Source organism: Chamaea fasciata, unplaced genomic scaffold, assembly GCF_029207755.1.
Source record: "Chamaea fasciata isolate MVZ Bird 193981 ecotype frontalis unplaced genomic scaffold, bChaFas1.0.hap1 SCAF_436, whole genome shotgun sequence".
Lineage (NCBI taxonomy): Eukaryota > Metazoa > Chordata > Aves > Passeriformes > Sylviidae > Chamaea > Chamaea fasciata.
In genome coordinates, this window is record NW_027094521.1 from 61,399 (window position 1) to 81,984 (window position 20,586).

At 47.2% G+C, this 20,586-nt stretch overlaps 1 protein-coding gene across 1 annotated transcript in view; it reads right to left on the bottom strand.

The window, feature by feature from the left end:
• The window catches only part of HSF1 (heat shock transcription factor 1), a 35,968-nt gene extending 16,062 nt beyond the window's left edge, over positions 1–19,906 (bottom strand). Inside the window, exons 1-4 of the mRNA XM_066208726.1 lie at positions 19,749–19,906; positions 8,470–8,545; positions 5,262–5,323; positions 2,401–2,539 (exon numbers count right to left, since the gene is read on the bottom strand). Coding sequence (XP_066064823.1) covers positions 2,401–2,539; positions 5,262–5,323; positions 8,470–8,545; positions 19,749–19,807 — 336 coding nt within the window. The 5' untranslated portion in view covers positions 19,808–19,906. The remainder of the gene's footprint in view (positions 1–2,400; positions 2,540–5,261; positions 5,324–8,469; positions 8,546–19,748) is intronic.
• Positions 19,907–20,586: the final 680 nt, after the last annotated feature.

Here is a 20,586-nt window from a genome sequence, read left to right on the forward strand (position 1 = left end):
CCCCATCGACACCGGCATCGATCGGCCCCGATCAGGGATCGATCCCCTCACTGATCAATAACCGGGCCGGAATCGGCGCCGGGAACAGCGCCGGGCCGCCCAGCGCCGGCGCCGGCGACTGACACACGGAAAACGCCGTTACCGATCCCGATGGATACCGGCATCGATCGGCCCCGATCAGGGATCGATCCCGTCACTGATCAATAATCGGGCCGGAATCGGCGCCGGGAACAGCGCCGGGCCGCCCAGCGCCGGCGCCGGCGCCTGACACGGGGAAAATCCCGTCATCGATCAGTTCTGTTATTGATCAGTCCTGTCATCGATCAATCCCAATCCCTTCATTCATCAATCCCGGTCCCATGACTGATCAATCCCATTCCCACCCAATCCCATTCCCGGTCAATCCCGTTATTGATCAATCCCCAACCCATCATTGACCAATCCCGTTATCGATCCATCCCATCATTGATCAATCCCAATCCCATTAAATCCCATTCCCGAGCCCAATCCCATTCCTGATCAATCCCAATCCCATTATTGATCAACGCCATTTCCAATCCCACTCCCAATCCTATACCAAATCAATCCCATCATTGATCAATCCCATTCCCATTCCCATCACTGATCAATCCCAATCCCATTAAATCCCATTCCCAATCCCAATCCCATTCCTGATCCATCCCATTCAATCCCAATCACAATCTCAATCCCATCACTGCAAATTCCCATTCCCAATCAATCCCTATCCCAATCCCATTCCCATTCCCATCATTGATCAATCCCGTTCCCATCATTGACCAATCCCCTTCCCAATCCCATTATTGATCAATCCCAATCCCATTATCGATCAATCCCATTCCCAATCCCATTATTGATCAATCCCATTCCCAATCCCATCATTGATCAATCCCAATCCCATCATTGATCAACCCCATTCCCAACCCCATCATCGATCAATCCCAATCCCATCATTGATCAATCCCATTCCCAATCCCATCACTGATCAATCCCAATCCCATTAAATCCCATTCCCAATCCCAATCCCATTCCTGATCCATCCCATTCAATCCCAATCACAATCTCAATCCCATCACTGCAAATTTCCATTCCCAATCAATCCCTATCCCAATCCCATTCCCATTCCCATCATTGATCAATCCCAATCCCATTCCCGATCAATCCCAATCCCATTATTGATCAACACCATTTCCAATCCCACTCCCAATCCTATACCAAATCAATCCCATAAGTGCTCAACCCCATTCTCAATCCCATCACTGATCAATCCCAATTCCATCATTGATCAATCCCAATCCCATCATTGATCAATCCCAATCCCAATCCCATTATCGATCAATCCCATTCCCATTCCCATCATTGATCAATCCCAATCCCATCATTGATCAATCCCAATCCCAATCCCATTATTGATCAATCCCAATCCCATTATTGATCAACCCCATGCCCAATCCATCCCATCACTGATCAATCCCATTCCCAATCCCATTGCCAATCAATCCCATCATTGCTCATCCCCATTCCCAAAAAATCTCATTCCCAATCCCATTATCGACCAATCCCATTCCCGATCCCATTAAATCCCATTCCCATTCAATCCCAAACCAGGAATTGATCAACCCCATTCCCAATCCCATTATCGATTCATCCCGATTCCCGATCGATCCCAATCCCGCCATCGATGGATCCTCATTCCCGATCGATCCCAATCCCATCATCGATCATTCCCCGTTCCCAATGGATCCCAATCCCATTATCGATTCATCCCGATTCCCGATCGATCCCAATCCCACCATTGATGGATCCTCATTCCCGCCATCGATCCCAATCCCATCATCGATCATTCCCCGTTCCCAATGGATCCCAATCCCATCATCGATTGATCCCCGTTCCCGATAGATCCCAATCCCATTCCTGATCGATCCCAATCCCGTCATCGACCGATCGATCCCCATTCCCAATTGATCCCAATCCCATTCCCGATCGATCCCAATCCCGTTATTGATCGATCCCCATTCCCGATTGATCCCAGTCCTGTTATCAATCGATCCCCATTCCCGATCGATCCCAATCCCATCATTGATCGATCCCTATCCCATCATCTATCGATCCCCATTCCTGATCGATCCCAATCCCGTTATCGATCGATCGATCCCCATCCCCAATTGATCCCAATCCCATTCCCGATCGATCCCAATCCCGTTATCGATCGATCCCCATTCCCGATCGATCCCAGTCCCGTTATCGATCGATCCCCGCCCCCGATGGATCCCAATTCCGTTATCGATGGATCCCAACCCCGTCATCGACCGATGGATCCCCGCCCCCGATGGATCCCGCAGGTGAGCGAAGCCACCGCCGGCCCCGGGGTTCCCCACTCACGCCGTAGGCGGCGTTGCCGTGGTGCTCCAGGGAATACTGCCGGCTGTACTTGGGCATGGAATGGGCCGAGCCGCCGTCGTTCAGCATCAGGGGGCTGGAAATTCCCAAAAAAAACCGGGAAAAACCCCGGGATCTGCACCTGGAACACCCCACAGCTGGAAATTCCCAAAAAATTCCCAAAAAACCCCGGGATCGGCGCCTGGAACACCCCACAGCTGGAAATTCCCAAAAAATTCCCAAAAAACCCCGGGATCGGCACCTGGAACAGCCCACAGCTGGAAATTCCCAAAAAAAACCGGGAAAACCCCGGGATCGGCACCTGGAACACCCCACAGCTGGAAATTCCCAAAAAAAACCGGGAAAAACCCCGGGATCGGCACCTGGAACAGCCCACAGCTGGAAATTCCCCAAAAAATTCCCAAAAAACCCCGGGATCGGCACCTGGAACACCCCACAGCTGGAAATTCCCAAAAAATTCCCAAAAAACCCCGGGATCGGCACCTGGAACACCCCACAGCTGGAAATTCCCAAAAAATTCCCAAAAAACCCCGGGATCGGCACCTGGAACAGCCCACAGCTGGAAATTCCCAAAAAATTCCCAAAAAAACCCCGGGATCGGCACCTGGAACAGCCCACAGCTGGAAATTCCCAAAAAATTCCCAAAAAACCCCGGGATCGGCACCTGGAACAGCCCACAGCTGGAAATTCCCAAAAAATTCCCAAAAAATTCCCAAAAACCCCCGGGATCGGCACCTGGAACACCCCACAGCTGGAAATTCCCAAAAAATTCCCAAAAAATTCCCAAAAAAACCCCGGGATCGGCACCTGGAACAGCCCACAGCTGGAAATTCCCAAAAAATTCCCAAAAAAACCCCGGGATCGGCACCTGGAACAGCCCACAGCTGGAAATTCCCAAAAAATTCCCAAAAAATTCCCAAAAAACCCCGGGATCGGCACCTGGAACAGCCCACAGCTGGAAATTCCCCAAAAAATTCCCAAAAAACCCCGGGATCGGCACCTGGAACACCCCACAGCTGGAAATTCCCAAAAAATTCCCAAAAAACCCCGGGATCGGCACCTGGAACACCCCACAGCTGGAAATTCCCAAAAAATTCCCCAAAAACCCCGGGATCGGCACCTGGAACACCCCACAGCTGGAAATTCCCCAAAAATTCCCAAAAAATTCCCAAAAAACCCCAGGATCGGCACCTGGAACAGCCCACAGCTGGAAATTCCCCAAAAAATTCCCAAAAAACCCCGGGATCGGCACCTGGAACACCCCACAGCTGGAAATTCCCAAAAAATTCCCAAAAAACCCCCGGGATCGGCACCTGGAACACCCCACAGCCGGAAATTCCCAAAAAAAACCGGGAAAAACCCCGGGATCGGCACCTGGAACAGCCCACAGCTGGAAATTCCCAAAAAATTCCCAAAAAACCCCGGGATCGGCACCTGGAACAGCCCACAGCTGGAAATTCCCAAAAAATTCCCAAAAAATTCCCAAAAAACCCCGGGATCGGCACCTGGAACAGCCCACAGCTGGAAATTCCCAAAAAATTCCCAAAAAATTCCCAAAAAACCCCGGGATCGGCACCTGGAACACCCCACAGCTGGAAATTCCCAAAAAATTCCCAAAAAACCCCGGGATCGGCACCTGGAACACCCCACAGCTGGAAATTCCCAAAAAATTCCCAAAAAACCCCGGGATCGGCACCTGGAACACCCCACAGCTGGAAATTCCCAAAAAAAACCGGGAAAACGCCGGGATCGGCACCTGGAATACCCCACAGCTGGAAATTCCCCAAAAATTCCCAAAAAACCCCGGGATCGGCACCTGGAACACCCCACAGCTGGAAATTCCCAAAAAATTCCCAAAAAATTCCCAAAAAACCCCCGGGATCGGCACCTGGAACAGCCCACAGCTGGAAATTCCCAAAAAATTCCCAAAAAACCCCAGGATCGGCACCTGGAACAGCCCACAGCTGGAAATTCCCAAAAAATTCCCAAAAAACCCCGGGATCGGCACCTGGAACAGCCCACAGCTGGAAATTCCCAAAAAATTCCCCAAAAATTCCCAAAAAACCCCGGGATCGGCACCTGGAACAGCCCACAGCTGGAAATTCCCAAAAAATTCCCAAAAAATTCCCAAAAAACCCCGGGATCGGCACCTGGAACAGCCCACAGCTGGAAATTCCCAAAAAATTCCCAAAAAACCCCGGGATCGGCACCTGGAACACCCCACAGCTGGAAATTCCCCAAAAAACCCCGGAAAAAAGTTGGGAATGTGCAGAAAAATCTTGGAATTCCCGGGATTTTCCCAGGTTTGGTTTTTTTCCAGGTTTTTCTTTTCCAGGTTTTTGGTTTTTTTCTTCCTCCAGGTAGGAGCAGCCAAAGTTGGGAATGTGCAGGAAAATCTGGGAATTCCCGGAGTTTTTCCAGGTTTTTAATTTTTTTTTTCCCATTTTTTTCATTCCAGGGAGGAGCAACCCAAAGTTGGGAATGTGCGGGAAAATCTGGGAATTCCCGGAGTTTTTCCAGGTTTTTTTTTCTCCCAGGACTCAGGGAACGGATTCCCGCTCAATTTCTGGGAATTGAGGAAGAAATTCCCAAAGAATTCCGGGGGGGGCTGGGAATGGGAAACTCCCGAAATCCAACCCTGAGCCCGCGATTCCAGAATTCCCGGATTTTTGGGAATTCCAGGAGCCCCCAATCCTCCCAGGAAGAACGGAAATCCAAGGAATTCTTCCCCCTCCCCCCATCCCAGGGGATTCCGAGGTCCCAGCCCTTTCCCGAGGATTTTTGGGATTTGGGAATTTCCCGGATTTTCCGGGGGGGTTTTTTTTTGGGAATTCCGGACTCACATTTTCCTCTTGACGCCCAGGATCCGGTTGGATTGGACCAGGGAGATCAGGAACTGGATCAGCTGCCAGAGAAACCACGGGAAAGGTGGGAAAACCGGGAAAAAGGGGGAAAAACTGGGAAAATTTGGGGAAAAATGGGGAAAAATGGGAAAAATGGGGAAAAACTGGGAAAAATGGGGAAAAAACGGGAAAAATGGGGAAAAACTGGGAAAATTTGGGGAAAACCGGGAAAATTTGGGGAAAAACCGGGAAAATTTGGGGAAAAATTGGGGAAAACCGGGAAAATTTGGGGAAAAATTGGGGAAAAATGGGAGAAAACTGGGAAAATAGGGAAAAAACTGGGAAAAAATGGGGAGAAATGGGAGGAAAAAATGGGGAAAAACTGGGAAAAATGGGGAAAAATTGGAAAAATTTGGGGAAAAATTGGGAAAAAATGGGGAAAAAGTGGGAAAAATGGGGAAAACTGGGAAAATAGGGAAAAAACTGGGAAAAATCGGGGAGAAATGGGAAGCAAAAGGGAAAAATGGGGAAAAACCGGGAAAAATGGGGAAAAATTGGAAAAATTTGGGGAAAAATTGGGAAAAACTGGGAAAAATGGGGGAAAATGGAAAAACAGGAAGGGAACTGGGAAGGGAAAACTGGGAAGAACTGGAAAAAAAACCAGGAAGAAACTGGGAAAATTGGAGGAAAACTGGGAAAAAGTGGAGGAGAATAAATTTGGGAAGGGAAAATTTGGGAAAACTGGGGAAAAACTGGGAAGAACTGGGAAAAACAGGGAAAAACTGGAGGGGAAGAGATTTGGGAAGGGAAGATTTGGGAAAACTGGGGAAAAAACTGGGAAAAACTGGGAAAACTGGGAAAAACTGGAGGGGAATAAATTTGGGAAGGGAAAAACTGGGAAAAACTGGGGAAAAACTGGGAAGAACTGGGAAAACTGGGAAAAACTGGAGGGGAATAAATTTGGGAAGGGAAAATCTGGGAAAAACTGGGAAAAAATTGGGAAGAACTGGGAAAACTGGGAAAAACTGGAGGGGAAGAGATTTGGGAAGGGAAAAATCTGGGAAAAACTGGGAAAACCTGGAAAAACTGGAGGGGAATAAATTTGGGAAGGGAAAATTTGGGAAAAACTGGGAAGGAAAAAAATCCGGGAAGAGGAAATTTGGGAAAAATCCCTTGGAAGTGCCGGGACTGTGGAGAGGAGGAGCGGAAAAATCGGGAAAAGCTCTGGAGAGGGAGGGGAAATCCCGGGAAAAGGCAAAGAGCCTCTGGAAAAGTGGGAATTGCGCCTGGAAAATCGGGAATTACCCAGGAAAATCGGGAATTTCCCAGGAAAATCGGGAATTACCCCTGGAAAATCGGGAATTTCCCAGGAAAAGTGGGAATTGCCCTTGAAAAAGCAGGAATTACTCGTGGAAAAGCGGGAATAGTCCCTGGAAAAGTGGGAATTTTCCAGGAAAACCGGGAATTGCCTCGGAAAATTAGGAATTACCCAGGAAAAGCAGGAATGGCACTGGAAAATCGGGAATTGGCTCACTGGAAAATTGGGAATTCCCTCTGGAAAAGGGGGAATTGCCCCTGAAAATTGGGAATGACCCCCAGGAAAAGCGGGAATGGCCGCTGGAAAAGTGGGGAATTGGCTCCGGAAAATTGGGAATTATCCCTGGAAGAATTGGGAATTCCCCCAGGAAAATGAGGAATTACCTCTGGAAAAGGAGGAATTACCCTTGGAAAACTGGGAATTACCCCGGGAAATCCGGGATTACCCTGGAAAATTGGGAATTCACTCCGGAAAAGGGGGAATTGCCCCAAGAAAATTGGGAATTGCCCCAGGAAAACCAGGAATTATCCAGGAAAATCCGGAATTATCCAGGAAAACCGGGAATTACTCCAGGAAAATTGGGAATTGCCCCAGGAAAATCAGGGATTATCCCAGGAAAATCTGGAATTATCCAGGAAAAGCAGAAATTATCCAGGGAAACCAGGAATTATCCCAGGAAAATCAGGAATTACTCCAGCAAAACCAGGAATTCCCCAGGAAAATCAGGAATTATCCCAGGAAAATCCGGAATTATCCAGGAAAATCAGGAATTATCCAGGAAAACCAGGAATTACTCCAGGAAAATCGGGAATTACCCCAGGAAAATCAGGAATTGATCCAGGAAAACCAGGAATTACCCCAGGAAAATCAGGAATTGATCCAGGAAAAGGAGGAATTATCCCAGGAAAATGAGGAATTATTCCAGGAAAACCAGGAACTATCCAGGAAAACCAGGAATTATCCCAAGGAAAATGACTAATTGCCCCAGGAAAATCTGGAATTATCCCAGGAAAACCAGGAATTATCCCAGGAAAAGGAGGAATTACCCAGGAAAATCAGGAATTACCCAGGAAAATCAGGAATTATCCAGGAAAACCAGGAATTATCCCAGGAAAATCAGGAATTACTCCAGCAAAACGAGGAATTACCCAGGAAAATGAGGAATTGATCCAGGAAAATCAGGAATTATCCAGGAAAATCAGGAATTACCCCAGGAAAATGAGGAATTATCCAGGAAAATCAGGAATTATCCAGGAAAATCAGGAATTACCCCAGGAAAATGAGGAATTACCCAGGAAAATCAGGAATTATCCAGGAAAATCAGGAATTACCCCAGGAAAATCAGGAATTATCCAGGAAAATCAGGAATTATCCCAGGAAAATCCGGAATTATCCAGGAAAATCAGGAATTATCCAGGAAAACCGGGAATTACTCCAGGAAAATCGGGAATTACCCCAGGAAAATCAGGAATTGATCCAGGAAAATGAGGAATTACCCCAGGAAAATCAGGAATTACCCCAGGAAAAGGAGGAATTATCCCAGGAAAATAAGGAATTATTCCAGGAAAACCAGGAATTGTCCCAAGGAAAATGACGAATTGCCCCAGGAAAATCTGGAATTATCCCAGGAAAATCAGGAATTACTCCAGCAAAACCAGGAATTACCCAGGAAAATGAGGAATTGATCCAGGAAAATCAGGAATTACCCAGGAAAACCAGGAATTACTCCAGGAAAACCAGGAATTACCCAGGAAAATCAGGAATTATCCAGGAAAATCAGGAATTACCCCAGGAAAATGAGGAATTACCCAGGAAAAGGAGGAATTATCCCAGGAAAACCAGGAATTGTCCAGGAAAAGGAGGAATTACCTCTGGAAAAGTGGGAATTACCTTGTTGACGACCTTCTGCTGCTGGGCGTGTTTCTGCCGCAGGCTGGCCACCTCCCGCCACAGCGCCTCGTTCTCGCTGGAACCGGGGGAAAATCCCGTGGGAAACGGGGAAAATCCCGTGGGAAACGGGGAAAATTCCGTGGGAAACGGGGAAATCCATGGGAAATGGGGGAAAATTCCATGGGAAAATTCCCGTGGGAAACGGGGAGAAAATTCCATGGGAAACGGGGGAAAATTCCATGGGAAATGGGGGAAAATTCCATTGGAAATGGGGGAAATTCCATGGGAAAATTCCCGTGGGAAACAGGGAGAAAATTCCATGGGAAACGGGGGAAATTCCATTGGAAATGGGAGAAAATTCCCGTGGGAAACGGGGGAAAATTCCCGTGAGAAACGGGGAGAAAATTCCATGGGAAACGGGGGGAAATTCCCGTGGGAAACGGGGGAAAATTCCATGGGAAAATTCCCGTGGGAAACGGGGAAAATTCCCGTGGGAAACGGGGGAAATTCCATTGGAAATGGGAGAAAATTCCCATGGGAAACGGGGGAAAATTCCCGTGGGAAATGGGGAAAATTCCCGTGGGAAATGGGGGAAAATTCCATTGGAAATGGGAGAAAATTCCCATGGGAAATGGGGGAAAATTCCTGTGGGAAATGGGGAGAAAATTCCATGGGAAACTTCCATGGGAAACGGGGGAAAATTCCATGGGAAACTTCCATGGGAAACGGGGGAAAATTCCCGTGGGAAACGGGGGAAAATTCCGTGGGAAATGGGGGAAAATTATTCCACAAGAAAGGGGAAAAAATTCCATGGGAAATGTGGAAAAAAAATTCCATGGGAATCCCAACTCCAGGCAAATCCCAAATCCAGGAAACCCCAAATCCTGGAAAACCCCAAATCCCGGAAACCCCAAATCCCGGAAACCCCAAATCCCGGAAACCCCAAATCCAGGAAAACCCCAAATCCAGGAAAATCCCCAAATCCAGGAAAACCCCAAATCCAGGAAAATCCCCAAATCCCGGAAACCCCAAATCCCGGAAACCCCAAATCCCGGAAACCCCAAATCCAGGAAAACCCCAAATCCCGGAAACCCCAAATCCCGGAAACCCCAAATCCAGGAAAACCCCAAATCCAGGAAACCCCAAATCCAGGAAAACCCCAAATCCCGGAAACCCCAAATCCAGGAAAACCCCAAATCCAGGAAAACCCCAAATCCTGGAAACCCCAAATCCCGGAAACCCCAAATCCAGGAAAACCCCAAATCCCGGAAACCCCAAATCCCGGAAACCCCAAATCCAGGAAAACCCCAAATCCTGGAAACCCCAAATCCCGGAAACCCCAAATCCAGGAAAACCCCAAATCCCGGAAACCCCAAATCCCGGAAACCCCAAATCCAGGAAAACCCCAAATCCTGGAAACCCCAAATCCCGGAAACCCCAAATCCAGGAAAACCCCAAATCCCGGAAACCCCAAATCCTGGAAAACCCCAAATCCAGGAAACCCCAAATCCCGGAAACCCCAAATCCCGGAAACCCCAAATCCAGGAAAACCCCAAATCCAGGAAAACCCAAATCCCGGAAACCCCAAATCCCGGAAACCCCAAATCCAGGAAACCCCAAATCCAGGAAACCCCAAATCCAGGGAAACCCCAAATCCAGGAAAACCCAAATCCAGGAAACCCCAAATCCAGGAAAACCCCAAATCCAGGAAACCCCAAATCCAGGAAACCCCAAATCCAGGAAACCCCAAATCCCGGAAACCCCAAATCCAGGAAAACCCCAAATCCAGGAAAACCCCAAATCCAGGAAACCCCAAATCCAGGGAAACCCCAAATCCAGGAAAACCCAAATCCAGGAAACCCCAAATCCAGGAAAACCCCAAATCCAGGAAACCCCAAATCCAGGAAACCCCAAATCCAGGAAAACCCAAATCCAGGAAACCCCAAATCCCGGAAACCCCAAATCCCGGAAACCCCAAATCCAGGAAAACCCCAAATCCAGGAAAACCCCTCCGGAGTCCCCGGAACGGGATCGGGTTTGGGATCTGCCCCCTCCCCCATTCCCGTTTTTCCCATTCCCATTCTCCTCCTATTCGCCCCTTTTCCCCGTTCCCATTAATCCCATTCCCGGTTTTCCCATCCCCGTTTTCCCCGTTGTTCCCGTTCCCGTTTTGATCCCCATTCCCATTATTCCCAGTTTTCCCATTTTTCCATTCCCATTATCCCACCCCCATTCCCTTTATTCCCTTTTCCCCATTCCCACTATTCCCATTCCCATTATTCCCATCCTCCCATTCCCTTTATCCCATTTTTCCCATTCTCCCATTCCCATTATTCCCATTATTCCATTCCCTTTATCCCATTATTCCCAGTATTCCCATTATTCCATTCCCATTATCCCACCCCCAATCCCTTTATCCCCTTTTCCCCGTTCCCACTATTCCCATTATTCCCATTATTCCATTCCCTTTATCCCATTATTCCCATTTTTCCCATTCTCCCATTCCCATTTTCCCCATTTTTCCCATTATTCCATTCCCTTTATCCCATTATTCCCATTATTCCCAGTTTTCCCATTTTTCCATTCCCATTATCCCATCCTCATTCCCTTTATCCCCTTTTCCCCATTCCCATTATTCCCATTCCCATTATTCCCATTCCCATTATTCCCATTAGTCCCATTCCCTTTATCCCATTATTCCCATTATTCCCATTCTCCCACTCCCATTATTCCCAATTTTCCCATTTTCCCCATTATTCCCACTCTCCCGTCCCTGTTTTCCCCATTATCCCATCCCCAGTCTCCAATTTTCCCCGTTCCCGTTATTCCCATTATCCCGTTCCTATTTTCCTTTTCCCCATTCTTCCCATCCCCATTATTCCCGTTTTTCCCATCCCCATTGTTCCCATTTGCCCATCCTTCCATCTCCATCATCCCATTCCCATTTTTCCCATTATCCCCATTCCCATTATTCCCTTTATCCCATTTTTCCCATTATCCCCATTCCCATTATCCCCATTCCCATTATCCCATTCCCTTTATCTGCGTCCCGATTTTCCTCATCCCCATTTTTCCCCCTTTTCCCATTTTCCCTTTATCCCACGTTTCCCTTTATCCCATTTCCCCTTTATCCCATTTTTCCCCATTCTCCCATTTTTCCCTTTATCCCACTTTTCCCTTTATCCCATTTTCCCATTATCCCACTTTTCCCTTTATCCCACGTTTCCCTTTATCCCATTTTTCCCTTTATCCCACTTTTCCCATTATCCCATTTTCCCATTATCTCATTTTCCCATTATCCCACTTTTCCCATTATCCCATTTTCCCCTTTATCCCATTTTCCCCATTCTCCCATTTTCCCCATTATCCCATTTTCCCTTTATCCCACTTTTCCCTTTATCCCATTTTCCCCATTCTCCCACTTTTCCCTTTATCCCATTTTCCCCTTTATCCCATTTTCCCTTTATCCCACTTTCCCCATTATCCCATTTTCCCCTTTATCCCATTTTCCCCTTTATCCCACTTTCCCCATTATCCCATTTTCCCCATTCTCCCACTTTCCCCTTTATCCCATTTTCCCCATTCTCCCACTTTTCCCTTTATTCCATTTTTCCCATTATCCCATTTTCCCCATTCTCCCATTTTCCCCATTCTTTCTCCCACTTTTCCCTTTATCCCATTTTCCCCATTATCCCATTTTTCCCATTATCCCATTTTTCCCTTTATCCCATTTTCCCCATTCTTTCTCCCACTTTTCCCTTTATCCCATTTTTCCCATTTTCTCCCCTCCCCGTTACCCCGCTCCCGTTTTCCCAATCCCCATTCCCGTTTTTCTCCCGATCCCGTTCTTCCCGGTTTTCCGTCCCCGCCGTTCCCACCATTCCCCAATTCCCGGGCTCCCCATTCCCGGCCCCGCCGAGCAGCTGCCGCCCCCGTTCCCGAATTCCCAGCGGGATTTGGGGTCGCAATTCCCAATTATTCCCATCCCTGGGCCTGCACCTGCTCCCGGCCCTCAGCCCTGGAAAAAAACCGGGAAAACCTTGGGAAAAACCTCAGGAAACCTCGGGAAAAACCTCGGGAAAACCTTGGGAAACCTCGGGAAAAACCTTGGGAAAAACCTCGGGAAACCTCGGGAAACCTCGGGAAAAACCTCAGGAAAAACCTTGGAAAATCTTGGGAAAAACCTTGGGAAAAACCTTGGAAAACCTGGGGAAAACCTCAGGAAAAACCTTGGGAAAAACCTCGGGAAAAACCTTGGGAAACCTCGGGAAAAACCTTGGGAAAAACCTCGGGAAAAACCTTGGGAAACCTCGGGAAAGAGGGAATTCCGAGGAATTTGGGGACGGGGATCACAGCCGCGAGCCCCCATCCCGAATCCCGGAGGAATTTTGGGATCGGGCTGGCAGCGGAGCCGGGCACGGAGCACGAAGTCGGGAACAAAGGAACGGCGGGAAGGAGCAGCCGGAGCAAAAATTCCCGAAGGATCGGCCGGGATGAGGGAGGCAATGAAAGGACGGGGAAGGTAATTATGGGATGGGAGGGGATTTTATGGAATTCCGCACTCGGATCCCGAGGGAGCGCGGGATCAGAGCGCGCGGCAGCTGCGGCCGCCCAAAAACCGGGATTGGGGAGGGGAAAGATCGGGATTGGGATGGGAAATATCGGGATTGGGATGGGAAATATCGGGATTGGGGAGGGGAAATATCGGGATTGAGGAGGGGAAATATCGGGATTGGGGAGGGGAAATATCGGGATTGGGATGGGAAATATCGGGATTGGGGAGGGGAAATATCGGGATTGGGATGGGAAATATCGGGATTGGGATGGGAAATATCGGGATTGGGGATGGGAAATATCGGGATTGGGATGGGAAATATCGGGATTGGGGAGGGGAAATATCGGGATTGGGAGGGGAAATATCGGGATTGGGATGGGAAATATCGGGATTGGGATGGAAATATCGGGATTGGGGAGGGGAAATATCGGGATTGGGATGGGAAATATCGGGATTGGGATGGGAAATATCGGGATTGGGATGGGAAATATCGGGATTGGGATGGGAAATATCGGGATTGGGATGGGAAATATCGGGATTGGGGAGGGGAAATATCGGGATTGGGATGGGAAATATCGGGATTGGGATGGAAATATCGGGATTGGGGAGGGGAAATATCGGGATTGGGATGGGAAATATCGGGATTGGGATGGGAAATATCGGGATTGGGATGGGAAATATCGGGATTGGGATGGAAATATCGGGATTGGGGAGGGGAAATATCGGGATTGGGGAGGGGAAATATCGGGATTGGGGAGGGGAAATATCGGGATTGGGATGGGGAATATCGGGATTGGGATGGGGAATATCGGGATTGGGATGGGAAATATCGGGATTGGGGAGGGGAAATATCGGGATTGGGGATGGGAAATATCGGGATTGGGATGGGGAATATCGGGATTGGGATGGGAAATATCGGGATTGGGGAGGGGAAATATCGGGATTGGGATGGCAAATATCGGGATTGGGATGGGAAATATCGGGATTGGGGAGGGGAAATATCGGGATTGGGATGGGAAATATCCAGGATTGGGGATGGGAAATATCGGGATTGGGGAGGGGAAATATCGGGATTGGGATGGCAAATATCGGGATTGGGATGGGAAATATCGGGATTGGGGAGGGGAAATATCGGGATTGGGATGGGAAATATCCAGGATTGGGGATGGGAAATATCGGGATTGGGGAGGGGAAATATCGGGATTGGGATGGGAAATATCGGGATTGGGGAGGGGAAATATCGGGATTGGGGAGGGGAAATATCGGGATTGGGGATGGGAAATATCGGGATTGGGATGGGAAATATCGGGATTGGGATGGGAAATATCGGGATTGGGATGGGAAATATCGGGATTGGGATGGGGAATATCGGGATTGGGGATGGGAAATATCGGGATTGGGATGGGAAATATCGGGATTGGGGAGGGGAAATATCGGGATTGGGGAGGGGAAATATCGGGATTGGGAGGGGAAATATCGGGATTGGGATGGGAAATATCGGGATTGGGATGGGAAATATCGGGATTGGGGAGGGGAAATATCGGGATTGGGATGGGAAATATCGGGATTGGGATGGAAATATCGGGATTGGGGAGGGGAAATATCGGGATTGGGATGGGAAATATCGGGATTGGGGAGGGAAATATCGGGATTGGGATGGGAAATATCGGGATTGGGGAGGGGAAATATCGGGATTGGGATGGGAAATATCGGGATTGGGATGGGGAATATCGGGATTGGGATGGGAAATATCGGGATTGGGATGGGAAATATCGGGATTGGGATGGGAAATATCGGGATTGGGATGGGAAATATCGGGATTGGGATGGGAAATATCGGGATTGGGGAGGGAAATATCGGGATTGGGATGGGAAATATCGGGATTGGGGAGGGGAAATATCGGGATTGGGATGGGAAATATCGGGATTGGGATGGGAAATATCGGGATTGGGGAGGGGAAATATCGGGATTGGGATGGGAAATATCGGGATTGGGATGGAAATATCGGGATTGGGGAGGGGAAATATCGGGATTGGGATGGGAAATATCGGGATTGGGGATGGGAAATATCGGGATTGGGATGGGAAATATCGGGATTGGGGAGGGGAAATATCGGGATTGGGGAGGGGAAATATCGGGATTGGGGAGGGGAAATATCGGGATTGGGATGGGAAATATCGGGATTGGGATGGGAAATATCGGGATTGGGGAGGGGAAATATCGGGATTGGGATGGAAATATCGGGATTGGGGAGGGGAAATATCGGGATTGGGGAGGGGAAATATCGGGATTGGGGAGGGGAAATATCGGGATTGGGATGGGAAATATCGGGATTGGGGAGGGGAAATATCGGGATTGGGATGGGAAATATCGGGATTGGGGAGGGGAAATATCGGGATTGGGATGGGAAATATCGGGATTGGGATGGGAAATATCGGGATTGGGATGGGAAATATCGGGATTGGGATGGGAAATATCGGGATTGGGATGGGAAATATCGGGATTGGGATGGGAAATATCGGGATTGGGGAGGGGAAATATCGGGATTGGGATGGGAAATATCGGGATTGGGATGGGAAATATCGGGATTGGGATGGGAAATATCGGGATTGGGATGGGAAATATCGGGATTGGGATGGGAAATATCGGGATTGGGGAGGGGAAATATCGGGATTGGGATGGGAAATATCGGGATTGGGGAGGGGAAATATCGGGATTGGGATGGGAAATATCGGGATTGGGATGGGAAATATCGGGATTGGGATGGGAAATATCGGGATTGGGATGGGAAATATCGGGATTGGGATGGGAAATATCCGGGATTTGGGATCACGAAAAACGGAGGGATTTGGGATCTGGCACAGGGAAAATTTTCCCTCAGTTTTCTGGGATTTTTCCCTGTTTTTCCCAGTTTTCCCGGAATTTTTCCGGGATTTTTTATCATTTTCCCCGGAGATTTTTTCCCATTCTTTTCTGTGATTTTTTCCCGTGTTTTTTTCCCAGTTTTCCCCCAGATTTTTCCCAGTTTTCCCCCAGATTTTTCCCAGTTTTCCCCCAGATTTTTCCCTGGTTTCCCCGGAGTTTTTTCCTCAGTTTTTTCTGTGATTTTTCCCTGTTTTTCCCATTTTTCCTGTGTTTTTTTTTTTTTTCCCAGTTTTCCCAGAACTTTTCCCCGGATTTTTCCCAGAATTTTTTCTCGTTTTTTTCTGTGATCTTTCCCCCATTTTTCTGGGATTTCCCATTTTCCCCCCAATTTTTTCCTGAATTTTCCCCCATTTTTCCCCAGATTTTTCCCAATTTTTTCCTCCGTTTTTTCCCCATTTTTCCCTGGATTTTCCCCCCCGTGTTTTCCCAGTATTTTCCCCTTTTTCTCCCTGGACTTTTTCCTGGTTTTTCCCTTGTTTTTCCCGGTTTTTCCCTTGTTTTTCCCGGTTTTCCCCTTGTTTTCCCCTTGTTTTTCCCTTGTTTTTCCCTTGTTTTTCCAGTTTTTCCCTTGTTTTTCCCGTTTTTTTTCTCTGTACTTTTCCCCCTATTCTTCCCGTTTTTCCGGTGTTTTTCCCAGATTTTTCACTGTTTGCCCTGGGACTTTCCCCCATTTTTCCTGGGATTTTGTTCCTTGATTTCCCCCCATATTTTCCCATAATTCTCCCGGTGTTTTCCCATAATTTTCCCCATTTCTCCCCAGTTTTTTTCCCTGGATTTTCTCCCGTGTTTTCCCTTTTTTTCCCCCTCATTTTTTCCTTGATTTTTTCCTGTTTTTTCTCCCATTTTTCCCTGATTTTTTACCAACTTTTTCCCCATTTTCCCCTGTTTTTTTTGTGTTGTTTCTCCCATTTTTCCCATTTTTCCCCCATTTTTCCCTGTTTTTTTTCCCTTTTTTTCTTCCTTTTCCTCCCAGTTTTTCCCCAATTTTTTCCTTTATTTCCCCACATTTTTCCATGGATTTCCCCCCATTTTTCCCGGGATTTTTCTCCCATTATCCCCCGGATTTTCCCCAATTTTTTCCTTCATTTCCCCCCATTTTCCCTTGTTTTTTTTCCCCATTTTCCCCTGGATTTTCCCGGTTTTTCTGCCATTTTTCCCTGTTTTTTTTTCGTGTTTTTTTCTCCCATTTTCCCGTTTTTCCCCCATTTTCCCCTGTTTTTTTTCCCCATTTTTCCCTGTTCTTTTTTCCTGCTTTTTCTCCCATTTTTCCCCTGATTCTTCCCCATTTTTCCCCGGATTTTTTTTCCCGTTTTTCCCCCCTTTTCCCCGATTTTTTTCCCTTTGTTTCCCCCCATTTTTTCCCCGGATTTTTTTCCCCGTTTTTTCCCCATTTTCCCCAATTTTTTCCCTTTCTTTCCCCCCATTTTTTCCCTGGATTTCCCCCCGTTTTCCCCGGGATTTTTCTCCCATTTTTCCCCAATTTTTTCCTTTTTTTCCCCCCATTTTCCCCCTGTTTTTTTCCCCATTTTTCCCTGTTTTTTTTTCCCTGTTTTTTCTCCCATTTTTCCCCGGATTTTTCCCCATTTTCCCCCGGATTTTTTTCCTGTTTTTTCCCCATTTTTCCCCGGATTTTTTTCCCTTTGATTCCCCCCCATTTTCCCCCGGGATTTTTCCCCCGTTTTCCCCGGATTTTTTCTCCCATTTTCCCCCATTTTCCCCCCTGTTTTTTCCCCATTTTTCCCCGGATTTTTTTCCCGTTTTTTTCCCCCCTTTTCCCTGATTTTTTCCCGTTTTTTTCCCCCATTTTTCCCCCGATTTTTTCCCTTTGTTTCCCCCCATTTTTCCCCGGATTTCCCCCCGTTTTTCCCTTTGTTTTCCCCCGTTTTTCCCCGGATTTTTCTCCCGTTTTTTTCCCCCATTTTTCCCCGATTTTTTCCCTTTGTTTCCCCCCATTTTCCCCGGGATTTCCCCCCGTTTTTCCCTTTGTTTTCCCCCGTTTTTCCCGGGATTTCCCCCCGTTTTTCCCGGGATTTTTCTCCCATTTCCCCCCACTTTTCCCCCTGTTTTTTCTCCCATTTTTCCCCTGATTTTTCCCCGGATTTTTCTCCTGTTTTTTTCCCCCCTTTTCCCCAATTTTTTCCCTTTGTTTCCCCCCATTTTTCCCCGGATTTTTTCCCCGTTTTTCCCCATTTTTCCCCACATTTTTTCCCTTTGTTTCCCCCCATTTTTCCCCGGATTTTTTCCCCGTTTTTCCCCATTTTTCCCCACATTTTTTCCCTTTGTTTCCCCCCATTTTCCCCCGGATTTTTTCCCCGTTTTTCCCCCATTTTTCCCCACATTTTTTCCCTTTGTTTCCCCCCATTTTTCCCCGGATTTTTTCCCCATTTTTCCCATTTTCCCCACATTTTTTCCCTTTGTTTCCCCCATTTTTCCCGGATTTTTTCCCCGTTTTTCCCCATTTTCCCTGATTTTTTCCCTTTCTTTCCCCCCATTTTTCCTGGATTTCCCCCCCATTTTTCCCGGGATTTTTCTCCCATTTTTTCCCCAATTTTTTCCTTTTTTTCCCCCCATTTTCCCCTGTTTTTTTCCCCCATTTTTTCCCTGTTTTTTTTTTTCCTTTCTGTTTTTTCTCCCATTTTTTCCCCGGATTTTTCCCCATTTTCCCCCGGATTTTTTTTCCTGTTTTTTTCCCCATTTTCCCTTCCCCGGATTTTTTTCCCTTTGATTCCCCCCATTTTCCCCCGGATTTCCCCCCATTTTTTCCCCGGATTTTTTCTCCCATTTTCCCCCATTTTCCCCCTGTTTTTTTCCCCATTTTTCCCCGGATTTTTTTCCTGTTTTTTTCCCCCCTTTTCCCTGATTTTTTTCCCGTTTTTTTCCCCCATTTTTCCCCGATTTTTTCCCTTTGTTTCCCCCCCATTTTCCCCTGCATTTCCCCCCGTTTTTCCCTTTGTTTTCCCCCCGTTTTTCCCCGGATTTTTCTCCTGTTTTTTTCCCCCATTTTTCCCCGATTTTTTCCCTTTGTTTCCCCCCATTTTCCCCGGGATTTCCCCCCGTTTTTCCCTTTGTTTTCCCCCGTTTTTCCCGGGATTTCCCCCCGTTTTTCCCGGGATTTTTCTCCCATTTCCCCCCACTTTTCCCCCTGTTTTTTCTCCCATTTTTCCCCTGATTTTTCCCCGGATTTTTCTCCTGTTTTTTTCCCCCCTTTTCCCCAATTTTTTCCCTTTGTTTCCCCCCATTTTTCCCCGGATTTTTTTCCCCGTTTTTCCCCATTTTTCCCCACATTTTTTCCCTTTGTTTCCCCCCATTTTTCCCCGGATTTTTTCCCCCGTTTTTCCCCATTTTTTCCCCACATTTTTTCCCTTTGTTTCCCCCCATTTTCCCCCGGATTTTTTCCCCGTTTTTCCCCCATTTTTCCCCCACATTTTTTTCCCTTTGTTTCCCCCCATTTTTCCCCGGATTTTTTCCCCGTTTTTCCCCATTTTCCCCCACATTTTTTCCCTTTGTTTCCCCCCCATTTTTCCCCCGGATTTTTTCCCCCGTTTTTCCCCATTTTCCCTGATTTTTTCCCTTTCATTCCCCCCATTTCTCGTCCCCGGATTTTTTTTCCCCTGTTTTTCCCCATTTTCCCCCGGATTTTTTCCCCGATTTTTTTCCCTTTCTTTCCCCCCGTTTTTCCCCTGATTTTCCCCCATTTTTCCCCTGTTTTTCCCCCATTTTCCCCCGGATTTTTTCCCCGATTTTTCCCCTTTCTTTCCCCCCGTTTCTCCCGGGATTTCCCCCTTTCTCGGCGCCGTACTGTTTCATGGCGAGCAGCCGGGAGTCCAGGCTGTCCTGCTTGCCCCTCATGGCCTGCATGTCGGCCAGCAGCCGCGCCACGCTGTCCTGCCGCACGCGCACCTCCTCCCCCTTCAGCCCGGACACCTGAAAACGGGGGAAAAACACACCAAAAGTGAGAACGGGGGGCGCAACCAACCGCCAGGAGATTTCGCAGAATTTTCCCGATTTTTTCCGGATTTTTTCCGGATTTTTTTCAGAATTTTTTGGATTTTTTTTCAGATTTTTTTCCGATTTTTTTCAGAATTTTTTCGGATTTTTTTCAGATTTTTTTCAGAATTTTTCGGATTTTTTTCCGATTTTTTTTTTATTTTTTTCGAATTTTTTTCTGATTTTTTTCAAAATTTTTTGGATTTTTTTCCAATTTTTCTCAGATTTTTTTTCGATTTTTTTCCGATTTTTCCGGATTTTTTTCAGAATTTTTCAGATTTTTTTCAGATTTTTTACGGATTTTTTTCAGAATTTTTCGGATTTTTTTTCAGATTTTTTTCAGATTTTTTTCGGATTTTTTTTCAGGGTTTTTTTTTTCAGAATTTTTCCGGATTTTTTTTCCCATTTTTTGGGGAATTTTTTTCCATTTTTAAAAAAAATTTTTCTGATTTTTAGAGGATTTTTTTGCTTTTCTTTTCATCTGACCCAAAGTTTTTTTTAGAGGATTTCTCGGTATTTTCAAAAATTCTCAGGATTTTTGATTAATTTGGGGGAATTTTTTAGAGTTTTGGGGGTTTTTTGGGGGGTTTGGTGCGAAATCAAACGGCAGAACACGCACGCGCACCTCCCCCCCCTTCAGCCCAGACACC